General features: G+C 49.1%; 3 protein-coding genes across 3 annotated transcripts; 1 reads left to right on the plus strand and 2 right to left on the minus strand.

The window, feature by feature from the left end:
- Positions 1-4,552: 4,552 nt before the first annotated feature.
- On the minus strand, positions 4,553-14,664 carry riok1 (RIO kinase 1 (yeast)). Its single transcript, XM_084575405.1, has 17 exons — positions 14,481-14,664; positions 13,251-13,446; positions 12,857-12,947; positions 12,693-12,762; positions 12,571-12,613; positions 12,390-12,482; positions 9,892-10,004; positions 9,691-9,771; positions 9,424-9,510; positions 6,538-6,675; positions 6,359-6,462; positions 6,134-6,240; positions 5,988-6,053; positions 5,793-5,909; positions 5,635-5,688; positions 5,417-5,542; positions 4,553-5,330 (listed from the first exon to the last, which is right to left on the minus strand). The coding sequence occupies exons 1-17, from the start codon at positions 14,531-14,533 to the stop codon at positions 5,220-5,222; spliced, it is 1,650 nt and encodes a 549-aa protein (XP_084431531.1). The 5' UTR covers positions 14,534-14,664; the 3' UTR covers positions 4,553-5,219.
- A 16-nt stretch (positions 14,665-14,680) lies between these two features.
- Positions 14,681-17,788, plus strand: rpp40 (ribonuclease P/MRP 40 subunit; the record flags this gene model as incomplete). The annotated part of the gene is made up of 8 exons (XM_084575408.1): positions 14,681-14,934; positions 15,037-15,181; positions 16,363-16,431; positions 16,722-16,808; positions 16,913-17,035; positions 17,132-17,309; positions 17,381-17,515; positions 17,596-17,788. Exons 1-8 carry the CDS (start codon positions 14,818-14,820, stop codon positions 17,786-17,788), a joined length of 1,047 nt encoding a protein of 348 aa, XP_084431534.1. The 5' UTR covers positions 14,681-14,817.
- A 1,031-nt stretch (positions 17,789-18,819) lies between these two features.
- Positions 18,820-25,432, minus strand: cdyl (chromodomain protein, Y-like; the record flags this gene model as incomplete). Its single annotated transcript, XM_084575406.1, has 7 exons — positions 25,091-25,432; positions 20,153-20,834; positions 19,829-20,079; positions 19,578-19,750; positions 19,293-19,503; positions 19,066-19,209; positions 18,820-18,978 (listed from the first exon to the last, which is right to left on the minus strand). Exons 1-7 carry the CDS (start codon positions 25,112-25,114, stop codon positions 18,820-18,822), a joined length of 1,644 nt encoding a protein of 547 aa, XP_084431532.1. The 5' UTR covers positions 25,115-25,432.
- Positions 25,433-25,435: the final 3 nt, after the last annotated feature.

The raw sequence follows: 25,435 nt of genomic DNA on the forward strand, positions 1-25,435 counted from the left end.
TAGTTTCTGGGTTTCGGGTCTCTGGGTCTGTAGTTCCTGTCATTTCTAGTCTCTAGGTCTGTAGTTTCTGTCGTTTCTAGTCTCTAGGTCTGTAGTTTCTGGGTTTCTGGTCTCTGGGTCTGTAGTTTCTGAGTTTCTGGTCTCTAGGTCTGTAGTTCCTGTCGTTTCTAGTCTCTAGGTCTGTAGTTTCTGTCGTTTCTAGTCTCTAGGTCTGTAGTTTCTGGGTTTCTGGTCTCTGGGTCTGTAGTTTCTGAGTTTCTGGTCTCTAGGTCTGTAGTTTCTGGTCTCTGTAGTTTCTGGGTTTCTGGTCTCTGGGTCTGTAGTTTCTGTCGTTTCTAGTCTCCAGGTATAGTTTCTGGGTCTCTGGTCTCTAGGTCTGTAGTTTCTGTCGTTTCTGGTCTCTGGGTCTGTAGTTTCTGTCGTTTCTAGTCTCTAGCTCTCTAATTTCTGGGTTTCTGGTCTCTGGGTCTGTAGTTTCTGGGTTTCTGGTCTCTGGGTCTGTAGTTTCTGTCGTTTCTGGTCTCTAGGTCTGCAGTTTCTGGGTTTCTGGTCTCTAGGTCTGTAGTTTCTGGTCTCTGGGTCTGTAGTTTCTGGGTCTCTGATCTCTGGTTTCAGGTCTCTGGGTCTGTAGTTTCTGGGTCTCTGTAATTTCTGGGTCTCTGGTCTCTGGTTTGTGGTCTCTGGGTCTGTGGTTTCTGGGTCTTTGGTCTCTGGTTTCAGGTCTCTGGGTCTGTAGTTTCTGGGTCTTTGGTCTCTGGTTTCAGGTCTCTGGGTCTGTAGTTTCTGGGTCTCTGTAATTTCTGGGTCTCTGGTCTCTGGTTTGTGGTCTCTGGGTCTCTGGTTTCTGGGTCTGGTCTCTGGTTTCAGGTCTCTGGGTCTGTAGTTTCTGGGTCTCTGTAATTTCTGGGTCTCTGGTCTCTGGTTTGTGGTCTCTGGGTCTCTGGTTTCTGGGTCTTTGGTCTCTGGTTTCAGGTCTCTGGGTCTGTAGTTTCTGGGTCTCTGTAATTTCTGGGTCTCTGGTCTCTGGTTTGTGGTCTCTGGGTCTGTGGTTTCTGGGTCTTTGGTCTCTGGTTTCAGGTCTCTGGGTCTCTGTGGTTTCTGGTCTCTGGTTTGTGGTCTCTGGGCCTCTGGTCTCTGGTTTCAGGTCTCTGGGTCTGTAGTTTCTGGGTCTCTGTAATTTCTAGGTCTCTGGTCTCTGGTTTCAGGTCCCTGGGTCTGTCGATGCTGGGTTTCTGTAGTTTCTGGGTCTCTGGTCTGGGTCTGTGGTTTCTGGTCTCTGGGTCTGTGATGTCCATGTTGCTAACAGAAGAAGTTGCTAACTGATAACAGACACATGACCGTGGTCTCCAACTAGACTCAGCTCAGCAGAGAACACACGTGACCCAAACCCAAGGTCTGGTTCTAAAGGAACTGAGAGCTCTGGAAGCCACAGGATACTTTCATTGAAGCAGAAAACCTGGGATACTATAATCAGATCAGAATGTAATATGCTTATAATCTGAGTCTGGTCAACAACCAATCACAGCGCTCCGTCTGCCTCAGGAGGAGTCGGAAACCTGGAGAAGCTCTGAGCCATCTGAGACTCGACTGACGAGCTCATTTTAGTCTCTGCTGGTCAACGCTCTAGACGGGTTCTGGTTCTACATACAAAGATAGAGTTTCTGACAGGAAGTTGTAAGGCCAGGGGACTGCTGACACTCAGTCTGGGTTTGTTTTGATGAATTAAAGTTGTCACAATGATCAGATCGAACCAGAACCAGTGATGGCCCATGATTGGTTCAGAGCTCCTTCTCTGCTTATTGGATGGATTTATTTTATGGCTCTAAAAACACATCATGTTGAACATTCTGTGGTGGCTGATGCTTCTTGAACTCTAGTTTTGATCGTTTGTTCATTTGTTGAATTAAAAGAACAAACTCAACATATATAACAATGTAAATAATAATTAGTTCATAATCAATAAAAACAACAACTAACTACTATTTCTGTGGACAATGGCGACTTCTGACCTCTAAATATATCTGTTTACAGACTGAGAACTGTCTGAAAGAGAACTCAGGATGTTCTGATATAAAACCTGAGGTCACCAAAGCAAACATCTGTTATCAAACCGAGAAACACGACATACTGATAATACACACACAATAACACACACATCATTCTGGACTGAGTCTGACTTCATCGGAGGGAATATACGCTCAGCTTGGCAGGGCCTCAAAACCATGGCCTCCACTAACACTGCTGCTACCATCCCCAGAACCATCCAGGTGAAAGGCTGCAGCCTCACATCCCTCCCTGACGACCTCAGCTCCTTCTACACCAGATTCAAAACAGTCAACACCATCCAGCTCGAGAGTGTAACATCTACACTCAACCCTGGCGGCTCTGCATTCACCTTCAACTCACAGGACGTGGTGAGAGCCCTCAGGAGAACCAGAGAGAACAGCTCACCTGGCTCAGACAACATCTTTGTGATGATGCATATCGCGCAGGCAAAGGCGTCGATGATGCAAAGACATTCATCATGGACAGTATCCAGAAACACCTGGAACACCCCGACTCTTCAGCCAGACTACTGTTTGCTGATTTCTCCTCAGCATTCAACATCCTGCAGCCCCACATCCTGGCCACAAAACTTTCCTCCCGCTTCCACCTAGACGACCAGTTAATTCTGTGGATGCTGGACTTTCTCACCAACAGGTCCCAGAGAGTACTGGTCAACAACACCTTCCCAGACCTCTGTTTCACCTGGACTGGCTCCCCCCAGGGCTGTGTGCTATCACCCCTGCTCTTCATCCTGTACACCGATGACTGCAGATCCACACAGCCCAACTGCCACCTGGTCAAGTACGCTGACGACACAGTTCTCCTGTCTCTGCTGTCGGGACCCTCACATCACCACGGACCAGCTCTTCAGGAGTTCATAGAGTGGTGCGACAGCTCACGCCTGGAACTGAACGTCAGTAAAACCAAGGAGATGGTGGTGACTTATTAACAGTTCTCCAACCTGCCTATGACTCCTCTTACATTTTCGAACTGTCATGTAACATCATCAGTTTGTATCATAAGATTCCACATGTACGCTTTAGTCAGATATGTGTATCTATGACAGATGTATGTTTATCTTGCTGTTCTCTTCTCTTCTCTCTTTGCTGTTCTCTTCTCTCTTTCTTCTGTCTGTACCCAGCTGGCCTTAGGCAGATGGGTCCCTCCATATGAGCTGGTTCTGGTTCTGGTTCTGCTCGAGGTTTCTTCCTGTTAAAGGGAGTTTTTCCTGCCACCGTCTCCTTCAGGCTGCTCTGGGGGTTTCAGGCCGGGTTTTTGTAAAGCGTCTTGAGACGATTTGTATTGTTATTGAAGCTATATAAATAAAATTGAATTGAATTATTCCACCATTATCCATGGGAAGCCAGTGGAGCTGGTCGAGGAGTTCAGATATCTGGACACCATCTTTGACAACCTGCTGAGATTCTCCTCCAACACTGAAGAGACTCTCAGAAGGTGCCAGCAACGTCTCTACCCCGTCTGCAGAACTCAGTGGAGAAAAGACATCTTCGTCCCCAAAGTCATCCTCCTCCTCCTCAACTCCCCCCCCACCTCTCTCTCTCTCTCTCTCTCCTCCAACTCACACAGTCATAGTATAGTCACCCCCCCATACTCACATACCAGAGACTCTTGGTTGTTTTTATTTATTACCCATTCTACCTCGACTATAACTTGTAAATACATCTTCCCTGTAACTACTGTTTACTGTTTACATTTGCACTTTAGTCACTTACACAGTCTGTTTACACTCTCCATGGACATTTTGGACAGTCATAACATTTATGGCATGGTAACTTGTATATACTTTGTATTTGTTCCATTTTTGGTTTTTGCCCTTTTAAATGTTTGTACTTGCACGTGAAGCTGCTCATTTGTGCTTTAATTTGTCCTCCGGGGACAAGTTAAGTTTTCTGAATCTGAATCTGAAATGAATCTCTGAACTGATTCTGGACTGACCCTAAACTGATTCTGGACTGATTCTGGTCTGACCCTAAATTGATTCTGGACTGACCCTAAACTGATTCTGGACTGATTCTGATCGGATTCTGGACTGATTCTGGACTGACCCTAAACTGATTCTGGACTGATTTTGGACTGATTCTGGACTGACCCTAAACTGATTCTGGACTGATTTTGGACCGACCCTAAACTGATTCTGATCTGATTCTGGACTGACCCTAAACTGATTCTGGACTGATTCTGGTCTGACCCTAAATTGATTCTGGACTGACCCTAAACTGATTCTGGACTGATTCTGATCGGATTCTGGACTGACCCTAAACTGATCTGATTCTGGACTGATTCTGGACTGACCCTAAACTGATTCTGGACTGATTTTGGACTGATTCTGGACTGACCCTGAACTGATTCTGGACTGATTCTGGTCTGATTCTGGACTGACCCTGAACTGATTCTGGACTGATTCTGGTCTGATTCTGGACTGACCCTGAACTGATTCTGGACTGATTCTGGACCGACCCTAAACTGATTCTGGACTGATTCTGGACTGACCTTAAACTGATTCTGGCCTGATTCTGGTCTGATTCTGGACTGACCCTGAACTGATTCTGGACTGATTCTGGTCTGATTCTGGACTGACCCTGAACTGATTCTGGACTGATTCTGGACCGACCCTAAACTGATTCTGGACTGATTCTGGACTGACCTTAAACTGATTCTGGCCTGATTCTGGTCTGATTCTGGACTGACCCTGAACTGATTCTGGACTGATTCTGGACCGACCCTAAACTGATTCTGGACTGACCCTAAACAGATTCTGGACTGATTTTGGACTGATTCTGGACTGACCCTAAACTGATTCTGGTCTGATTCTGATCTGATTCTGGACTGATTCTGGACTGACCCTAAACTGATCTGATTCTGGACTGACCCTAAACTGATTCTGGACTGACCCTGAACTGATTCTGGACTGACCCTGAACTGATATTGGACTGATTCTGGACCGAGCAGATCAGGTCTCTCTCCGGGTTTGCCGTCTCATTTGTTCTGGTGTTCCTGATGTTCACGTTCTGTCATGGAGAACTCCTGCAGCAAGTTCCAGGTTCTTCCTCTCGTTCTGAACTTTAAATATTTCACTTTGTTTATTGATTAAAGTCAGAGCTCTGCTGTGACACTTTATTTACACAATGGTTTCATGTTTTCTGGAGGTCAAGTCATCTGCCCTTTTTCATCTTGGTCACTTTCTCTTTCCTCTTCTTCACGTGTTTCGGTACTTTAGTTTTTCTTTTTTCTCTCTGGGCGTCTTTCACCATCTTCTTCCTCTCCTGAAACGACAACCAAAGTTTACTCTTCCTTTCAGACTAAACCACAAATCCTGAACCTTCATCCACCGGAGGAACTGCTGCTTCACCTTTCTGTCCATCTGAACCTCCTCACTCTGCTCCTCCTCCTCCTCCTCCTCCTCCTCCTCCTCTTCATCGTTGTCCTCCTGTTCATCATCTGAGGAACTACAGTCCTCTTCGAGGAGCGCAGGAACCTGAGGAGACATTCATGTCACAGTCAGGCTAAGCTAAGCTAAGCTAAGCTAAGCTAAGCCAGGAGTAGCCAGACAGAGTGATGAGACCGTACCGTCTGAACTCCAGAGAGATCCTTCTTCAGTCCAGTCAGCGTCTGATACAGAATCTGAGAAACACAAACCGTTTTATTTATTTACTTTTAGTCGATCAGAACCAGAACCAGAACCAGAACCAACTGGGTCCAGAACTCAGAACTTCAGTGGTTCTTACGTTGTCGTCCTGTCCGCTGATGGCCGACTCCTCCTCCTTCGTCCTCATCATGTCCACGTCTCGCTCGTAGTGACTCACTTCCGTCAGGGTGCGGGGGATGTAGGCCTTCTTAAACACCTGGAGGGGTCAGAGGTCAGAGGTCAGAGATAGGAGGAGCCTCTTCAACAGGCAGCACATGTATGTTCGTTCCTTCACCTCCTCGTCCACTCGGTCCTGATCAGATCTCTGGTCCGAAGTCCGCTCCGCCGCCATCACCATCGCCTGCATGATCAGAAAACAGGATCACGTTCTGTGTTGGTTCCGTGTTGGTTCTGTGTTGGTTCTGCAGGACGTTCCCTCACCTTCTCCAGGTACTGATCAATGTTGTGGCAGGTGATGGACGGATCCGTGATGAAGTCGAACAGCTCCCTGACGGTCATCACAGGCACGCCGTGCTTCACAAAGAACTCTGGGAGTGGACAGGCGAGGAAATATGAGGACAGGTGTGGACATATGAGGACAGGTGTGGACAGATGAGGACAGGTGAGGACACGTGTATTCCACCAGGACCCTGAGTGGCATCTCACCGTTGACGTTGCTGCAGTCTTTCCTGAGGAACTCGAGAGCGTGAGGATGATCGTGTTCCACCGACTGTGACACGTCGATGATGTAAGCATCCCCATTGTGATACCTGCAGACAGGTAAGAGACAGGTCAGAGGCAGGCGTGGGACAGGCATGGGACAGGTGAGGGATATGTTGTCTTACAGCATGTTGAACTCGCTGAGGTCTGCGTGGACGAGTCGAGCATCCTGAAACATCTTCCTCATGTTCTGTAGAACCTGAAGGTAAAGTTCACGAGCCTTCGACTCAGATAGCGACACGTTCTTCAGGAGAGGAGCCGGCCTGACCGACCAATCAGAGACAGAGAGAGAGAGAGAGACCAATCAGAGACAGAGAGAGAGAGAGACCAATCAGAGACAGAGAGAGAGACCAATCAGAGACAGAGAGAGAGAGACCAATCAGAGAAAGAGAGAGAGAGAGACCAATCAGAGAAAGAGAGAGAGAGAGACCAATCAGAGAAAGAGAGAGAGAGAGACAGATCAGAGAAAGAGAGAGAGAGAGAGAGAGAGAGAGACTACAGGCAGGATGTTTCCCCAACATCTGGTGCAAAGGGCTCATTTCCCCCATTCATAAGAGTGGGGACAAATCAGACCCTAATAACTACCGTGGCATCTGTGTCAGCAGCTGTCTGGGTAAACTATTCTGTAGTATTCTTAATACAAGAATACTAGATTTCCTTGAGGAACAGTCAGTCTTAAGTAAAAGTCAGATTGGCTTCCTCCCAAAACACCGCACCACCGACCATGTATATACCCTTCACACTTTAATCAACAAACATGTACAACAAACTAAGAATGGAAAAATATTTGCCTGCTTCATTGATTTCAAGAAAGCTTTCGACTCTATTTGGCATGAAGGGCTCTATTACAGACTTTTAAAATGTGGCATAGGTGGCAAAATGTATGATCTGGTTAAATCAATGTATTCGGAAAACATGTGTGCTGTTAAAATTGGAGACAAATTAACTGATTTCTTCCCCCAGAGAAGAGGTGTTCGGCAGGGTTGCAACCTAAGTCCGACGTTATTTAATCTGTATATAAATGAACTGGCTGTTGAGTTGGATAAATGTGCTGCTCCGGGCCTCTCCCTCCTAGATAGAGAGGTGAAGTCTCTGTTCTATGCTGATGACCTTGTTCTACTGTCTCCTACTGAACAAGGACTACAGCTACAGCTGGACCTAGTAGAAAAGTACTGTCAGAACTGGGCCCTGGCAGTAAACATGAAGAAAACAAATGTCATGATTTTTCAAAAACGCCCCAGGTGTCATGAGAACAAACACCAATTTACCATCAATAATCATGTCATTGAACAGAGCATGAGTTATACCTACCTTGGTATAACCATAACAGCATCAGGGAGTTTCAACATGGCAGTGAATGCACTAAAAGAAAAAGCTCGAAGAGCTCTATATGCAATTAAGAGAAAATTTTATAATGTCCATATTCCAATAAAAATCTGGCTTAAAATATTTGATAGTGTCATCCAGCCCATTGCGCTGTACGGTAGTGAAGTATGGGGTCCACTCAGTCATCAGAGCTTTATCCGTTGGGACAAACATCCAACAGAATCTCTACATGCAGAATTCTGCAGATACATTTTACACGTACACAGAAACACACCAACAAATGCATGTAGAGCAGAATTAGGCAGATACCCACTGATAATCAACATTCAGAAGAGAACGCTCAACCTCTTTAACCACCTGAAATCCAGCCCCAGAGACACCCTCCACTCCAAAGCCCTCCAAACCCAAGAGCTGAGCCCAGAGAAGAGTCCCCTATGTCAGTTGGTACTGAGGCTAACTGCCCCCTCTCAGACACAGTCTGACCAGCCTCACAACAACACTGCTCTACAAAAAGTAATCAGGGTAAATCAAATTATAGCACAATGTAAAGAAAGCTATCTGGACCATTGGAAGAAACAACTAAAAGCCAAAGTAGATTGGAATGTTATCTTGCCCTTAAAAGAGATTATGAATTAGCAGAATATCTCTCTACTGTCAGAGATAGAAAGCAGAGACAGATCCTAACCAAGTACAGGCTCAGTGACCACAAACTGGCAATCCAAACAGGAAGACACAAAAAATCATGGCAACCAAAAGAAAACAGAAAATGTGGTCACTGTTCGACAGGTGAGGTTGAGACGGAGATGCACTTTCTCCTACAATGTACAAAATTAAATGACACTAGAAAAATTTATTGGAACAAGTTCAGCTCTTTGGTTCCAGGTTTCAAAGAGCTGGACGACCTCTCCAAATTAAAAATACTCCTCGGAGAAGGAGAGCCGGCACACCTTGCTGCCCAGTATGTGTTAACATGCCACACCCTGAGGGACAGTGAGTGATCGAGGCACACACACACACACACACACACACACACACACACACTGTATATAACTAATAGAATGTTCATAATGTATATATCTTTGATTTATTGTATTGTACTTTAATGCTCTGCTTTGGCAATATTGTTTTTTAAGAAACTTTCATGCCAATAAAGCCCATTTTGAATTTTGAATTTGAATTTGAATTTGAATCAGAGACAGAGAGAGAGAGACCAATCAGAGACAGAGAGAGAGAGACTAATCAGAGACAGAGAGAGAGAGAGACCAATCAGAGACAGAGAGAGAGAGACCTATCAGAGACAGAGAGAGAGAGACCTATCAGAGAGAGAGAGAGAGAGAGAGAGAGAGAGAGACTAATCAGAGACAGAGAGAGAGAGACCAATCAGAGACAGACAGAGAGAGACCAATCAGAGAGAGAGAGAGAGAGAGAGAGACCAATCAGAGACAGAGAGAGAGAGACTAATCAGAGACAGAGAGAGAGAGACCAATCAGAGACAGAGAGAGAGAGACTAATCAGAGACAGAGAGAGAGAGACCAATCAGAGACAGAGAGAGAGAGACTAATCAGAGACAGAGAGAGAGAGACCAATCAGAGACAGAGAGAGAGAGAGAGAGAGACCAATCAGAGAGAGAGAGAGAGAGAGACCAATCAGAGAGAGAGAGAGAGACCAATAACTCTGGTTCTTACATGTTTTCTTTTCCAATGAATGACATCAGCAGAACGTGACTTCGAAGCAGAAGAGGTTCTGGACTCGGGATTCCTGCCGTCTGAAGCCTGAACCACACACACACACACACACACACACACACACACACAGTCAAGTTCTACTGGGTTCTACTGGGTGAGTCCTGTCATGTTCTAGTGGGTCAGTCATATCAAGTTCTGTTGGGTTCCACTGTGTCTGTCCTGTCAGGTTCTGTTGGGTTCTACTGGTGTCAGTAGAGAGGTTCTGACCTGATGAGGTTCCTCATCTCTTTCTCAGCCCACGTTCTCACCATCTTCCTGGGATTTCCTTTACAATAACCATGACGGAACCTAAGGTTCAACAAAACAAATCAATTTCAAGAGGTTCTGGTAGAGAAACTAGGTCAACTTTTATTTTGGAAACAACAGGAAGTGATGGTGTATCTGGGTTCTTCTTCTGTGGTGTCTGACCTGAACTCTCCGCTGACATATTTGTCTCTGTCCTTGAAGAGCAAGATGGACGTCTTGTAGATCTTGATAGCTCTGCTTTCTCCACCCGCCGTGCCGGCGTGGTAGACGTTGGCCTGGGAGACGATGTTACACAACCATGTTACACAACCACACTGACGGGTGGTGTACTGATGGTGGTGCATTGATGGGTGGTGCATTGATGGGTGGTGTATTGGTGGGTGGTGTACTGATGGTGGTGTATTGGTGGGTGGTGTACTGATGGTGGTGTACTGACGGGTGGTGTATTGACGGATGGTGTACTGATGGTGGTGTATTGACGGGTGGTGTACTGATAGGTGGTGTATTGGTGGTGGTGTACTGACGGGTGGTGTATTGACGGGTGGGGTACTGATGGTGGTGTATTGACGGGTGGTGTACTGGCGGTGGTGTACTGACGGGTGGTGTATTGACGGGTGGGGTACTGATGGTGGTGTATTGACGGGTGGTGCATTGATGGGTGGTGTATTGGTGGTGGTGTACTGACGGGTGGTGTATTGACGGGTGGGGTACTGATGGTGGTGTATTGACGGGTGGTGTACTGGCGGTGGTGTACTGACGGGTGGTGTATTGACGGGTGGGGTACTGATGGTGGTGTATTGACGGGTGGTGCATTGATGGTGGTGTACTGACGGGTGGTGTATTGACGGGTGGGGTACTGATGGTGGTGTATTGACGGGTGGTGTACTGGCGGTGGTGTACTGACGGGTGGTGTACTGACGGGTGGTGTACTGACGGGTGGTGTACTGACGGGTGGTGTACTGGTGGTGGTGTACTGGTGGTGGTGCATTGATGGGTGGTGTACTGATGGGTGGTGTAGAGACGGGTGGTGTACTGACGGTGGTGTATTGACGGTGGTGTACTGATAGGTGGTGTACTGACGGGTGGTGTACTGACGGTGGTGTACTGGTGGTGGTGCATTGATGGGTGCTGTACTGATGGTGGTGTAGTGACGGGTGGTGTATTGCAGGTGGTGTATTGGCAGGTGGTGTATTGGCGGGTGGTGTACTGACAGGTGGTGTATCGGCGGGTGGTGTATTGACAGGTGGTGTACCGGCGGCCTCGCCTCTTTGCCCGTACTGATGGTGGTGTATTGACGGTTGGTGTATTGACAGGTGGTGTATTGACGGGTGGTGTACTGACAGGTGGTGTACCGGCGGGTGGTGTACCGGCGGCCTCACCTCTTTGCCCGTACTGATGGTGGTGTATTGACGGGTGGTGTACCGGCAGCCTCACCTCTTTGCCCGTACTGATGGTGGTGTATTGACGGGTGGTGTATTGACAGGTGGTGTACTGACGGGTGGTGTACCGGCGGGTGGTGTACTGGCGGGTGGTGTACCGACGGGTGGTGTATTGACGGGTGGTGTACTGACAGGTGGTGTATTGACAGGTGGTGTACCGGCGGCCTCGCCTCTTTGCCCGTACTGATGGTGGTGTATTGACGGGTGGTGTATTGACAGGTGGTGTACTGACAGGTGGTGTACCGGCGGGTGGTGTACCGGCGGCCTCACCTCTTTGCCCGTACTGATGGTGGTGTATTGACGGGTGGTGTATTGACGGGTGGTGTACTGACAGGTGGTGTACTGACAGGTGGTGTACCGGCGGGTGGTGTACCGGCGGGTGGTGTACCGGCGGCCTCACCTCTTTGCCCGTACTGATGGTGGTGTATTGACGGGTGGTGTATTGACAGGTGGTGTATTGACAGGTGATGTACCGGCGGGTGGTGTACCGGCGGCCTCACCTCTTTGCCCGTACTGATGGTGGTGTATTGACGGGTGGTGTATTGACAGGTGGTGTACTGACAGGTGGTGTACCGGCGGGTGGTGTACCGGCGGGTGGTGTACCGGCGGCCTCACCTCTTTGCCCGTACTGATGGTGGTGTATTGACGGGTGGTGTATTGACGGGTGGTGTACTGACAGGTGGTGTACCGGCAGCCTCACCTCTTTGCCCGTACTGATGGTGATGTATTGACGGGTGGTGTATTGACAGGTGGTGTACTGACAGGTGGTGTATTGACAGGTGGTGTACTGACAGGTGGTGTACTGACGGGTGGTGTATTGACGGGTGGTGTACTGACAGGTGGTGTATCGGCGGGTGGTGTACTGACAGGTGGTGTACTGACAGGTGGTGTACCGGCGGGTGGTGTACCGGCGGGTGGTGTACCGGCGGCCTCACCTCTTTGCCCGTACTGATGGTGGTGTATTGACAGGTGGTGTACTGACGGGTGGTGTACTGACAGGTGGTGTACTGACAGGTGGTGTACCGGCGGCCTCACCTCTTTGCCCGTACTGATGGTGGTGTATTGACAGGTGGTGTACTGACGGGTGGTGTACTGACAGGTGGTGTACTGACAGGTGGTGTACCGGCGGCCTCACCTCTTTGCCCGTACTGACGGGTGGTGTACTGACAGGTGGTGTACTGACAGGTGGTGTACTGACAGGTGGTGTACCGGCGGCCTCACCTCTTTGCCCGTACTGATGCAGCCGTTGATTTCACAGATCACGCCTCGGCTCAGCATCTTGAAGAGAATCATTCGAGTCCGAGGATCTAAAACCTGCAGAAGAAGAAACAGGTTCTTGGTCTGGGGACGGTTTTATTCTGAAGTGACTTCCTGTCAGGCCTTTAAGAAATAAAAGCGTCACCTGTTCGACTGTGGCTCGATCCGATTTGTCCTTCACTCTGTACCTGTGGACAGAAGCCAATCAGAGCGTGAGTCACGTCAGTCACATGACCGGAGACGTAAACAAGCGGCGGCGTGACGTACTTGTCGGCTTCTCTCTGCTTCTGCATCGTCGTCACTTTATTGATCACAGAGTCGGCAAAGTTCAGTTTATCTGCAACAGAGACCTGAGGTTGATCATCGGACGTCCCGTCACATCAGTATCAGGAGAGGATCATTGATCAGGTGGGACAGGAAGGTAAAGTTACCCAGGTTGATCTTGTGTTCGTATTTCCTCAAAGCTTTATCAGACGGAGTCGAGGACGGCAGCGTCTTATTGGACGGATTCTGTCTGTTGGACTGAGGACAACATTGAAAGACAACGATCAGATCCACTCATCCAGCTAATGCTAATGACAATGCTAATGACAATGCTAATGACAATGCTAATGGTAGCCAAACAGAAAGATGCCGTCAGCTGTTTAAAGACGCAACAAAAACATTTAGTTGACCAATGGGTTGATCAATGAGTTGATCAATGGGTTGATCAACTCATTGATCAACCCATTGATCAACCCATTGATCAATGGGTTGATCAATGGGTTGATCAATGGGTTGATCAATGAGTTGATCAATGGGTTGATCAATAATCTCTGATCAGACCTGACAGTTGACAGACGTCCGGTTGTATCGTTTGGTCAGATCTCCTGATGAACACCACGCCCAGTCCTCGTCTTCATCCTCTTCATCATCCTCCTCATCCTCCTCTTCATCCTCCTGCTCCTCCTCTCGCCCTGATGAAGGCGGAACAATGACATCACTGATGGGACACTGTGATGTCACAGCTTCTGATTGGTTGCTGTAGAACAGAGAGATGGAAACAAGATGGCGGTTGCAGTTTGTTGTGGTTTGAGCTCAGCCAATCACAGCAAGGGAAAGAAGTAAATAATGAAACATGTGACCACAAAGCTTTGTCCTGATTCCACGTTTATCTGCACACGACAAATAAACCTGAACCAACGTGGAGGAAGACGGGTTCATGTTCTCTAAACGTGTCCCTGAAGAACTCGTGATCCAGACTTGGATACAGCTACCAGAGTAAGGATGAGTGACTGGGATCCACCAGAGAACCACCAGAGAACCACCAGACCACCATGTGATCATAGGGACCCAGTCCGTGGCCTCCCAGACCAACACCAGCATCGTAAAGTTTCATTGATCTCTGGGACAGAGGGGACAGGTCTGGTGGACTGGTGTCCAAATACTCTGTCCCTTTAGAAATGTTTTATATTGTTCATGAGTGTTTTATTGAAGTTATTTATTTGTGTTGCCTCTTAAACAGGGAGTCTCTGTTCTCATGTTCTCATAATGAGAATGAACTGGATCAAACCAACAGATGTAAAGAAACTGTTTCTGTTCTTTGTAGAAAAAAGATGAAAAGGTAAAAGTTGTTGAAGAGATAAATATTGTAAAAGAGTGAAAGTATTGTTATTATATGTGATTCCTTCATTAACCATCAGCCTGTTTGAGCTGCTGCAGTGAAAAGAAAGAACTGATCCAAACATCTGCTTCCACTCAGCACATTAAAACAAACATCTGGAACCTAAACGTTGAAAGAAGCTGCAGCAACAGAACATCAGCTGAACCTGGGGACGGTTCTACATCACACAGACCTCCAGCGTTCTCCCGTTGGGTTCTCGGAGCCAGAAATGAGGAACGAGCCAGGTCCCTGAGACCAGGTCCCTGAGACCAGGTCCCTGAGAGGAAGACCTGGAGTCGTCTCCACGGAGAGTTTGTTCTAGAGTTTAAATCCTGAGACTCCACTCGGTGTTGTTATTAATAAACACTAATCAGCTGGTCTGTGTATTGATCCACTGATCAGCTGACTCTCACCTGTCCTCCTCCGCGTCATCAAACTGTCCAGGTACACACGCGACCTCCGACATCACGCCACAGACTCAGGAGAACCAGACCACTTGTATCAGAACCGACACCGATCAGATCCCTTTCCTCCACACGGCAGCGTGCTCGTCGCACTTCCGGGTCTGACCACGTGACTACGGCGACAGGACCGGGTCAACGCGCAGCCAATGCGCGCAGCTCGGTGCTGCCCCCTGTCTGTGCTGGAGCTCTTTGGCTGAGCTTCCTCCATCCACGTGACTTCCGGCAGGAAGTGGACTCCGTCTGTTTGACATGCGCACTGAGCTTTAGTTTGGAGCCGTGTGTGAAGATGTCTGCTGATCTTGATCAGACTCCTCGGAACCTGCTGGTCTCGGACCGGTCCAGTTTGCTGGATCCCAGGAACCGGCTCGGCTCTCAGGTGGAGCAGCTGCGCTACAACTACAAGGTAAGATCGTTAGCATGTTAGCTGTTAGCATGTTGCCCGACTGACTTTCAAAATAAAAGTCTTTGTGCAGTTCAAACGGAGACAAACGGTGGCTGTGTTCAGGTGTCTGTGTTGCTGCCTGAGTGTAGCTCCGCCCCCTCTCACCTGGACTCAGTCATCAACAGCTTCAGCAGCTTCTACCTGGTCAGGAACCTGCCCATACATGGACTTCTGGACAGAGACTTCCTGGAGAGCGCAGTGTACCAGGGTAACTACACTTGACACACCTGTTACCATGTGACAGCCTGTTACCATGTGACAGCCTGTTACCATGTTACCATGGCAGCCTGTTACCTTGTTACAGCCTGTTACCATGTGATCATGTGACAGCCTGTTACCATGTGATCATGTGACAGCCTGTTACCATGTTACAGCCTGTTACCATGTGACAGCCTGTTACCATGTTACCATGTTACCATGAGACAGCGTGTTACCATGTTACAGCCTGTTACCATGGCAGCCTGTTACCTTGTTACAGCCTGTTACCTTGTTACAGTCTGTTACCATGTGATCATGTGACAGCCTGTTACCATGTGACAGTCTGTTACCATGTTACAGTCTGTTACCATGTTACAGTCTGTTACCATGTTACCATGTTACAGCCTGTTACCATGTTACCATGGCAGCCTGTTACCATGTTACAGCCTGTTACCATGTTACCATGGCAGCCTGTTACCATGTTACAGTCTGTTACCATGTTACCATGGCAGCCTGTTACCATGTTACAGTCTGTTACCATGTTACAGCCTGTTACCATGTGACCGCCTGTTACCATGTGACCGCCTGTTACCATGTGACCATGTGACAGCCTGTTGCCATGTTAGTCTGTTACCATGTGACAGCCTGTTACCATGTGACCATGTGACAGCCTGTTACCATGTGACAGCCTGTTACCATGTGACCATGTGACAGCCTGTTACCATGTGAACATGTTACAGTCTGTTACCATGTGACAGTCTGTTACCATGTGACAGCCTGTTACCATGTGACAGCCTGTTACCATGTGACCATGTGACAGCCTGTTACCATGTGACCATGTGACAGCCTGTTACCATGTGACAGCCTGTTACCATGTGACCATGTGACAGCCTGTTACCATGTGAACATGTTACAGCCTGTTACCATGTGAACATGTTACAGCCTGTTACCATGTGACAGTCTGTTACCATGTGACAGTCTGTTACCGTGTTACTATGTGACAGCCTGTTACCATGTGACAGCCTGTTACCATGTGACAGCCTGTTACCATGTGACCATGTGACAGCCTGTTACCATGTTACCATGAGACAGCGTGTTACCATGTGACAGTATGTTACCATGGCAGCCTGTTACCATGTTACCATGTGACAGCCTATTGACATGTGACACGCCTGTTTTCACCTGTTCCAGGTAGTGTGTACGGTCTGTCGTTCAGGTCCCGGATTGATGAAGACAACTGTGTTGCTCTGATGCCAAACGGTAAAAACTCCTCTTCGTGTGTGACATCACTTCCTGTTTACTCTCATGTCCCAGTGTGGACGTCCTTCAGACCGAAAGACCGAACAGAATCTGACTTTTAACCCACCTGTCCATCAGTCAGTGTCCAACAACACATGGATCACTACTGAAAGACAGACGTGAAAAGACAGGTCACCTCTCTCTCCGTCTCTGTGTCCAGGTCACCTGTCTCTCTCCGTCTCTGTGTCCAGGTCACCTGTCTCTCTCCGTCTCTGTGTCCAGGTCACCTGTCTCTCCGTCTCTGTGTCCAGGTCACCTGTCTCTCTCTCTGGACAAAGACTCCTTTGAGCTACTGGGACTTGAAGGGAAACCATCCCGATTCAACAGGAACAGATATGGTCTGAACTCATTCTGAATCCTGATTGGTTAATTGGTTGGTTGATTGGACGTCAATCAACTAAGGGGGCGGAGTCAGTGAGTTGTCATTGTGTTTGTGCTGCAGTCGTGTCCGTCGACCTGACTGACAGCAGCATGGCTCCTGGTGGGCGGGGCTACCTGAGGCTGCTCACCGGTCTGAGATCACACTTGGCGCTGCACGCCGACTTCCTGCTGTCGCATCATCCTGGTGAGTTTCATCATGAGAGCAGGTTACCGTGGTAACGGTTTGTTTAGATGAGTTATTGATCTCACATATTTTACCCACAATGCCTCTGACCTGCAGGGGGCAAGGCCTCGCTGCAGCCCCTCCTGTCTCGTTACGAGTGGTCGGAACACAGACCTGAGATCGTCCATCGTCCTCTGACCGACCTGTCCGTCCCGGCCCTGACCTCTGACCTGCAGTCGTGTGACGCTCACAGCTTCCTGGAGTGGCTCGGCGCGGTGGATGCCGATATCAGCAGGTGAGACAGGTGAGACCGTGTGATGTCCGTGTCACGTGACTAGCGTCCTGATTCTTCTTCTGTGGTTTCAGCGAGAACTCATCCAACAGCTTCCTGTCCACGCTTGTCTGTCCCGAGCCTAAGACGACGGTTGGACGAGCTCTGAGCATCTCCATCTGCGGCCTGCTGCTGCCTCAGGACGTCCACCGTCTCATCCAGGAGCTCAGGTGACCTCCAACCACACCTGTCCTCTGTCAGGGTACAGACGACAGAACCAGCTAACTGTCCTCTCTCAACTGTCCTGCAGGTGTTGCTTGGAGCGGCCGGAGACCTGGGCGTCCCTGACGGTCCACGGCTTCATGGACAGTCCAGTATCGTGGGGGGAGAACGAGCACGGCTTCCTGACTGGAGGAGAGAACTTCTACAGCCTGCTGCTGCTCCACGACCACGTCTACCAGCTGCACCTGGCCACGGGGGCTCAGGACGCCTGTCCTCCGTGAGGCCTGTCCTCCGTGAGGCCTGTCCTCCGTGAGGCCTGTCCTCCATGACGCTTGTCCTCCATGACGCCTGTCTTCCATGACGCCTGTCCTCCATGACGCCTGTCTTCCATGACGCCTGTCCTCCATGACACCTGTCTTCCATGACGCCTGTCCTCCATGACACCTGTCCACGTTTCTTCTGTGATTTGATGACATTTCGTTGCAGAAACATTTTGAGTTAAACAGAATCTTTTGTACATGAAGTGACTGACACCTGATTGGAGGATGGAGGTCCAGGTGTTCCAGGTGTTCCAGGTGTTCCAGGTGTGCTTATTATCTGTTACTGTTGACAGGATGTTGGACTGCTGCTAGTTAATGATCTCTCCATCTCTACTTTATTGATACTCTTCATTTTACATGTTTTCATTTTGAAATAATAATAATAAAAAAAAAAAAAAAGATGAACCAAAGTTTCTATTGAACCGTGAATTTAGTTTCTGGACTCGTCCACAGACCAACGGGACCAGAGTCCACTGAGTCCAGACCATGGACTGGTCCTTGTCAGGTGTCAATTTAGTTCATATCTGCAGGATGAAGTCTGTCCTCAGGGGGGCGCTGCAGGACTGTCAACCTAGCTTAGCGTGAAGGCAGGAAGCAAGGGCAAACTGCTAGCTTAGCTTAGCTTAGCTTAGCTTAGCACACAACATTTTATCCACATTATTTTATCCACAGAACACCGTAAACCTCAGGATGGTCAGTTCAGGTTCTTATCAGGTATTTGCCCTCAGTTTGGCCTGACAGGTGGAAACTGCTCAGACCTCCTGTTAGCTAACATGCTAGCCACAAGTCCACTGGTTTTAAAGCCTGCGGTCAAGACTAAAAAGCTACAAGCTAATCTGGCTAAAGCTAGGCTAACATGTCCTGGAGGTTTTAAATGTTCTGCTTCTAAAATTAGAACGTCAGTGTTTACAAATGTTTACAAGAAGGAACGTTCTGGTTCCCGTCCAAGTGCTGAATTAGAACCGGTCCAGGTCTAGACCGGAGTCCAGGTCCTAGCATAGCTCGGTTCTCCTCTGCAGGTACTGCAGGATGGAGTCGGTCCCTTGCGATGAGCCCCAGACTCTCTTCAGGGTTTCACACTCGCGCTCGTTGGCTTGTTCCAAAGCACTGCGGCTGGTGTTCCTCATAAGGGCTTTGGACTCCTGCAGAACCTGGAGGACAGGAAGTGGAACCAGCGTCAGGAGGAGAAGAAGAAAGGAGAAGAATGGTGAACACAACGTCAACAACAAGAGACCAACCAGCGAGTCGACTGCCACCAGCTCTTTGACTCTCAGCATCACTTCCTGTGTGAACGTTCCTGGCCACAGAACCTGGGACACCAGACCTTTAGAACACGCCTCCTGGGCCGTCAACTTCCTGCCGCTGAGTAGGAGTTCACTGGCCTGAAACACAGGAAGCAGAGAATGAAGGGGTTAATGAAGGAGTGAATGAATGAATGAACCAGTGGATGTAGTGGGGCACCAACCGAGGCCAGGCCCATGACTCGGGGGAAGGTGAAGGACGAGCAGGCGTCCGGCGTCTGGCCATAGGACGTGTACGGCGTCTGGAACCAAGCCTTCTCATTGGCCCACACCACGTCACAGAGAGGCAAGATGGCCGCCCCGAGGCCGAGCGCCGGCCCGTTCACCGCCGCCACAATGGGCTTCCTGAACTGGATGAAGGTGTTGACGAAGGTCCTGAGGAAGAGGCCACAGAGGTCAGAGGTCAACACTGACAACATCACGCGGCTGTCAGGCATCTCTGGCGTTACCTGATGGTTTCGGCCATCTTGATGCTCTCCTTCTTCCTGTCGTCTGTCAGGCGTCTGATGAAATACAGGAAGTCGAGGCCACAGCAAAAGACGCTGCCGACGGCGCCGAGCAACACCAGCTTACTGTCGTCTGACGCTGCTGTCGCCATGGCGCTCTGGATCTCCTTCATTACCTGGCAAGGAGAACAGGTGTTGCGGTGGTGTCGCCACAGACGGTGCAATGCATTGTGGGTATGTGGGCGTGGCCTCACCTCAGGATTGAGCGTGTTGTTCTCAGAGCTCTTGGTGGACAGCAGGATGTGAGTGAAGCCGTCCTGTTTCTTGACCACGATGTCTCTGTATCGGTACGAGCTCTCCGTCTGGCGAACGCTGAACCTCAGACGCTTGTCAAATGCAGAACGTTCCTCCAGACGCCGTTTCCCTGTCACACTGGTTGCCCCGGCAACAGCACTCTGCACGCCGGACATTCCGCTGGCGGCGACAGCCTCCATCATCGCGTTTCCTGGAAGAACATGAAGGAGTTAGTCTACTGGAACCAGGACCAGGACCAGTCTGAAGAGCAGAGCTGGACTAACCGGTGCCGCTGAGGGAGCGCATGGCTGCAGGTGTGATCGGGACTCGAGGTGGGGCCAGGGGGTTCTGGCTGCGGGGTCTGGACCCCATGCGGGCCCTCTCCTCTCCAGGCCCCAGCTGGATCCCAGCAGGTTTCTCCAGCAGGGCGACCTCCGGTGGGACCAGGTGAGCCTCCTGACCTCCGGCCTCTAGGCTGTGAGCCGCCTCGCTGGGAGATGAATCCGAGTCTGGCCGGCCATTCATCGGACTTTTGGGAACCAGGATCTTGATGCCCGTCTTGGACAGGTCCACGCTGCGGCGGGCCGGAGACGCAGACATTGACCCGCTGCTGAACCTGTCGCCCGGGGGGGTCAGTCCAGGAGGGGGCGGGTGAGGCGGGACGAGAGTAGCGTTCACCTGGATACAGTCTCCAGGTAAGGCGACAGCGGTTGGCGGTGGTGGCCTGCAGGGCGGGCGGTGGGCGGGGCTAACGTGGAGGCTGGGAGATCTGCGGGTGGAGCGCAGGAACACACCGTCTCTCTGGCGCTCGGCAAATTGGCGGTTGAACTCATGGACGTAAATCATGCAGGTGGACAGGTGAGTCTCCGGCTCCCAGGTATCACCCTGAGATCCATAACCTCTCCACCTGACCAGGTACTCCACCTTCCCCTTCTTTGTCTTCCTCTTGTCTACGATTCGCTCCACCTGCAGAATACAAAGGAGGAGCAGTCAGAACCTGGTCTGATCATCTGGATCATCACCTGGACCTGATCTGAACCTGATCTGGATCATCACCTGGACCTGATCTGGATCATCACCTGGACCTGATCTGAACCTGATCTGGATCATCACCTGGACCTGATCGGGATCATCACCTGGACCTGATCTGAACCTGATCTGGATCATCACCTGGACCTGATCTGGATCATCATCTGAACCTGATCTGGATCATCATCTGAACCTGGTCTGAACCTGATCTGGATCATCATCTGAACCTGATCTGGATCCTGGTCTGAACCTGATCTGGATCATCATCTGAACCTGGTCTGAACCTGATCTGGATCATCACCTGGACCTGATCTGGATCATCACCTGGACCTGATCTGAACCTGATCTGGATCATCACCTGGACCTGATCTGGATCATCATCTGAACCTGGTCTGGATCATCATCTGAACCTGGTCTGGATCATCACCTGGACCTGATCTGGACCTGGTCTGGATCATTATCTGAACCTGGTCTGGATCATCACCTGGACCTGATCTGGATCATCATCTGAACCTGGTCTGAACCTGATCTGGATCATCATCTGAACCTGGTCTGATCATCTGAACCTGATCTGGATCATCATCTGAACCTGATCTGGACCTGGTCTGGATCATCATCTGAACCTGGTCTGAACCTGATCTGGATCATCATCTGAACCTGGTCTGATCATCTGAACCTGATCTGGATCATCACCTGGACCTGATCTGGACCTGGTCTGGATCCTCATCTGAACCTGGTCTGAACCTGATCTGGATCCTGGTCTGAACCTGATCTGGATCATCATCTGAACCTGGTCTGAACCTGATCTGGATCATCATCTGAACCTGGTCTGAACCTGATCTGGATCCTGGTCTGAACCTGATCTGGATCATCATCTGAACCTGGTCTGAACCTGATCTGGATCCTGGTCTGAACCTGATCTGGATCATCATCTGAACCTGGTCTGACCATCAACTGAACCTAATCTGGATCATCATCTGAACCTGATCTGGATCATCACCTGAACCTGATCTGATCATCTGAACCTGATCTGAACCTGATCTGGATCATCATCTGAACCTGATCTGGATCATCATCTGAACCTGGTCTGATCATCTGAACCTGATCTGGATCATCATCTGAACCTGGTCTTATCATCTGAACCTGATCTGGATCATCATCTGAACCTGGTCTGATCATCTGAACCTGGTCTGGATCATCATCTGAACCTGGTCTGATCATCTGAACCTGATCTGGATCGTCATCTGAACCTGGTCTTATCATCTGAACCTGATCTGGATCATCATCTGAACCTGGTCTGAACCTGATCTGGATCCTGGTCTGAACCTGGTCTGACCATCATCTGAACCTGATCTGGATCATCATCTGAACCTGATCTGGATCATCATCTGAACCTGATCTGCATCATCACCTGAACCTGATCTGATCATCTGAACCTGATCTGAACCTGATCTGGATCATCATCTGAACCTGATCTGGATCATCATCTGAACCTGGTCTGATCATCTGAACCTGATCTGGATCATCATCTGAACCTGGTCTGATCATCTGAACCTGGTCTGGATCATCATCTGAACCTGGTCTGATCATCTGAACCTGATCTGGATCATCATCTGAACCTGATCTGGATCATCATCTGAACCTGGTCTGATCATCTGAACCTGATCTGGATCATCATCTGAACCTGGTCTTATCATCTGAACCTGATCTGGATCATCATCTGAACCTGGTCTGATCATCTGAACCTGGTCTGGATCATCATCTGAACCTGGTCTGATCATCTGAACCTGATCTGGATCGTCATCTGAACCTGGTCTTATCATCTGAACCTGATCTGGATCATCATCTGAACCTGGTCTGAACCTGATCTGGATCCTGGTCTGAACCTGGTCTGACCATCATCTGAACCTGATCTGGATCATCATCTGAACCTGATCTGGATCATCATCTGAACCTGATCTGCATCATCACCTGAACCTGATCTGATCATCTGAACCTGATCTGAACCTGATCTGGATCATCATCTGAACCTGATCTGGATCATCATCTGAACCTGGTCTGATCATCTGAACCTGATCTGGATCATCATCTGAACCTGGTCTGATCATCTGAACCTGGTCTGGATCATCATCTGAACCTGGTCTGATCATCTGAACCTGATCTGGATCATCATCTGAACCTGATCTGGATCATCATCTGAACCTGATCTGGATCATCATCTGAACCTGGTCTGATCATCTGAACCTGGTCTGGATCATCATCTGAACCTGATCTGGATCATCATCTGAACCTGATCTGGATCATCATCTGAACCTGGTCTGATCATCTGAACCTGATCTGGATCATCATCTGAACCTGGTCTTATCATCTGAACCTGATCTGGATCATCATCTGAACCTGGTCTGATCATCTGAACCTGATCTGGATCGTCATCTGAACCTGGTCTTATCATCTGAACCTGATCTGGATCATCATCTGAAACTGGTCTGAACCTGATCTGGATCCTGGTCTGAACCTGATCTGGATCCTGGTCTGAACCTGGTCTGACCATCATCTGAACCTGATCTGGATCATCATCTGAACTTGATCTGGATCATCATCTGAACCTGATCTGATCATCTGAACCTGATCTGAACCTGATCTGGATCATCATCTGAACCTGATCTGGATCATCATCTGAACCTGGTCTGATCATCTGAACCTGATCTGGATCATCATCTGAACCTGGTCTGATCATCTGAACCTGATCTGGATCATCATCTGAACCTGGTCTGATCATCTGAACCTGATCTGGATCATCATCTGAACCTGGTCTGATCATCTGAACCTGATCTGGATCATCATCTGAACCTGGTCTGCTCATCTGAAACTGGTCTGGATCATCATCTGGACCTGATCTGAACCTGATCTGGATCATCATCTGAACCTGGTCTGAACCTGATCTGGATCCTGGTCTGAACCTGATCTGGATCCTGGTCTGAACCTGGTCTGATCATCTGAACCTGATCTGGATCATCATCTGAACCTGGTCTGATCATCTGAACCTGGTCTGGATCATCATCTGAACCTGGTCTGCTCATCTGAACCTGGTCTGGATCATCATCTGGACCTGATCTGGACCTGATCTGAACCTGATCTGGATCATCATCTGAACCTGGTCTGAACCTGATCTGGATCCTGGTCTGAACCTGATCTGGATCATCATCTGAACCTGGTCTGAACCTGATCTGGATCATCATCTGAACCTGGTCTGATCATCATCTGAACCTGATCTGGATCATCATCTGAACCTGGTCTGGATCATCATCTGAACCTGGTCTGGATCATCATCTGAACCTGGTCTGATCATCTGAACCTGGTCTGATCATCATCTGAACCTGATCTGGATCATCATCTGAACCTGGTCTGGATCATCATCTGAACCTGGTCTGATCATCATCTGAACCTGGTCTGATCATCTGAACCTGGTCTGATCATCATCTGAACCTGATCTGGATCATCATCTGAACCTGATCTGGATCATCATCTGAACCTGGTCTGATCATCATCTGAACCTGATCTGGATCATCATCTGAACCTGGTCTGGATCATCATCTGAACCTGGTCTGATCATCATCTGAACCTGGTCTGATCATCTGAACCTGGTCTGATCATCATCTGAACCTGGTCTGATCATCTGAACCTGGTCTGATCATCATCTGAACCTGGTCTGATCATCATCTGAACCTGGTCTCATCATCTGAACCTGATCTGGATCATCATCTGAACCTGATCTGGATCATCATCTGAACCTGAACATGTTTTGTTTTTCAGAATAAGAGCAGACACCAGGACACTGGTGTCTGCTCTGAAGGACACTATTGATCAGGTGATCAGGTGGACAGGTGGACAGGATGCATATGGATCAGCAGAGACCAGCGGGATTAAACTTGGTCAAAGTTCCAGAACAAACTTTCTCTTGAACATGTCCCTGCTCCTCCTCTGGACTCTGAGCTAACGGCTAGCTAACTCTCCAGAGGCTAACTAGTTTATATCCGCTCTGACTCCTCCAGCGGTCCGACTCCGGTTCTCGGTGCCGGGTCACTAGACGCGAACTCTCTGCTTTATCTCATTCTTCTGTAGCGGAGCAGAAAACTAACTCCAAACTCCGCCGCTTAGCCGTTAGCATGTTAGCATGTTAGCAAAGAGCTTACCTCGTACAACTCCTCCGTAGCCATGGACGCGTGCGCGCGCACCAGCAGCTTTCACGAGCGTCTTCAGTTGAGCAGCGACATGAGACAAAGACGGTGAAGAGGTTCAGAGAACGGGAACCGGGAACCGGGAACCGACGGCACCGCCGGTCCACCCTCAACTAGCCGCTACCCGCTATCAGCTAACCGTTAGCCGTTAGCTGTTAGCCCTGTAGCAAGATCCGCTCTCACTCACTGCCCTCCAAAATAAAAGCCTCCGGACTTCCGCTACTCATTAACGATCAGTCCAACGGAGCCGCAGCGAGTAGTCGATTAATCGATTAGATCAATGAAAGATTTTAAAATAAA

This window comes from Chelon labrosus (genome assembly GCF_963514085.1).
Source record: "Chelon labrosus genome assembly, contig: SCAFFOLD_39, whole genome shotgun sequence".
NCBI classification, from domain to species: domain Eukaryota; kingdom Metazoa; phylum Chordata; class Actinopteri; order Mugiliformes; family Mugilidae; genus Chelon; species Chelon labrosus.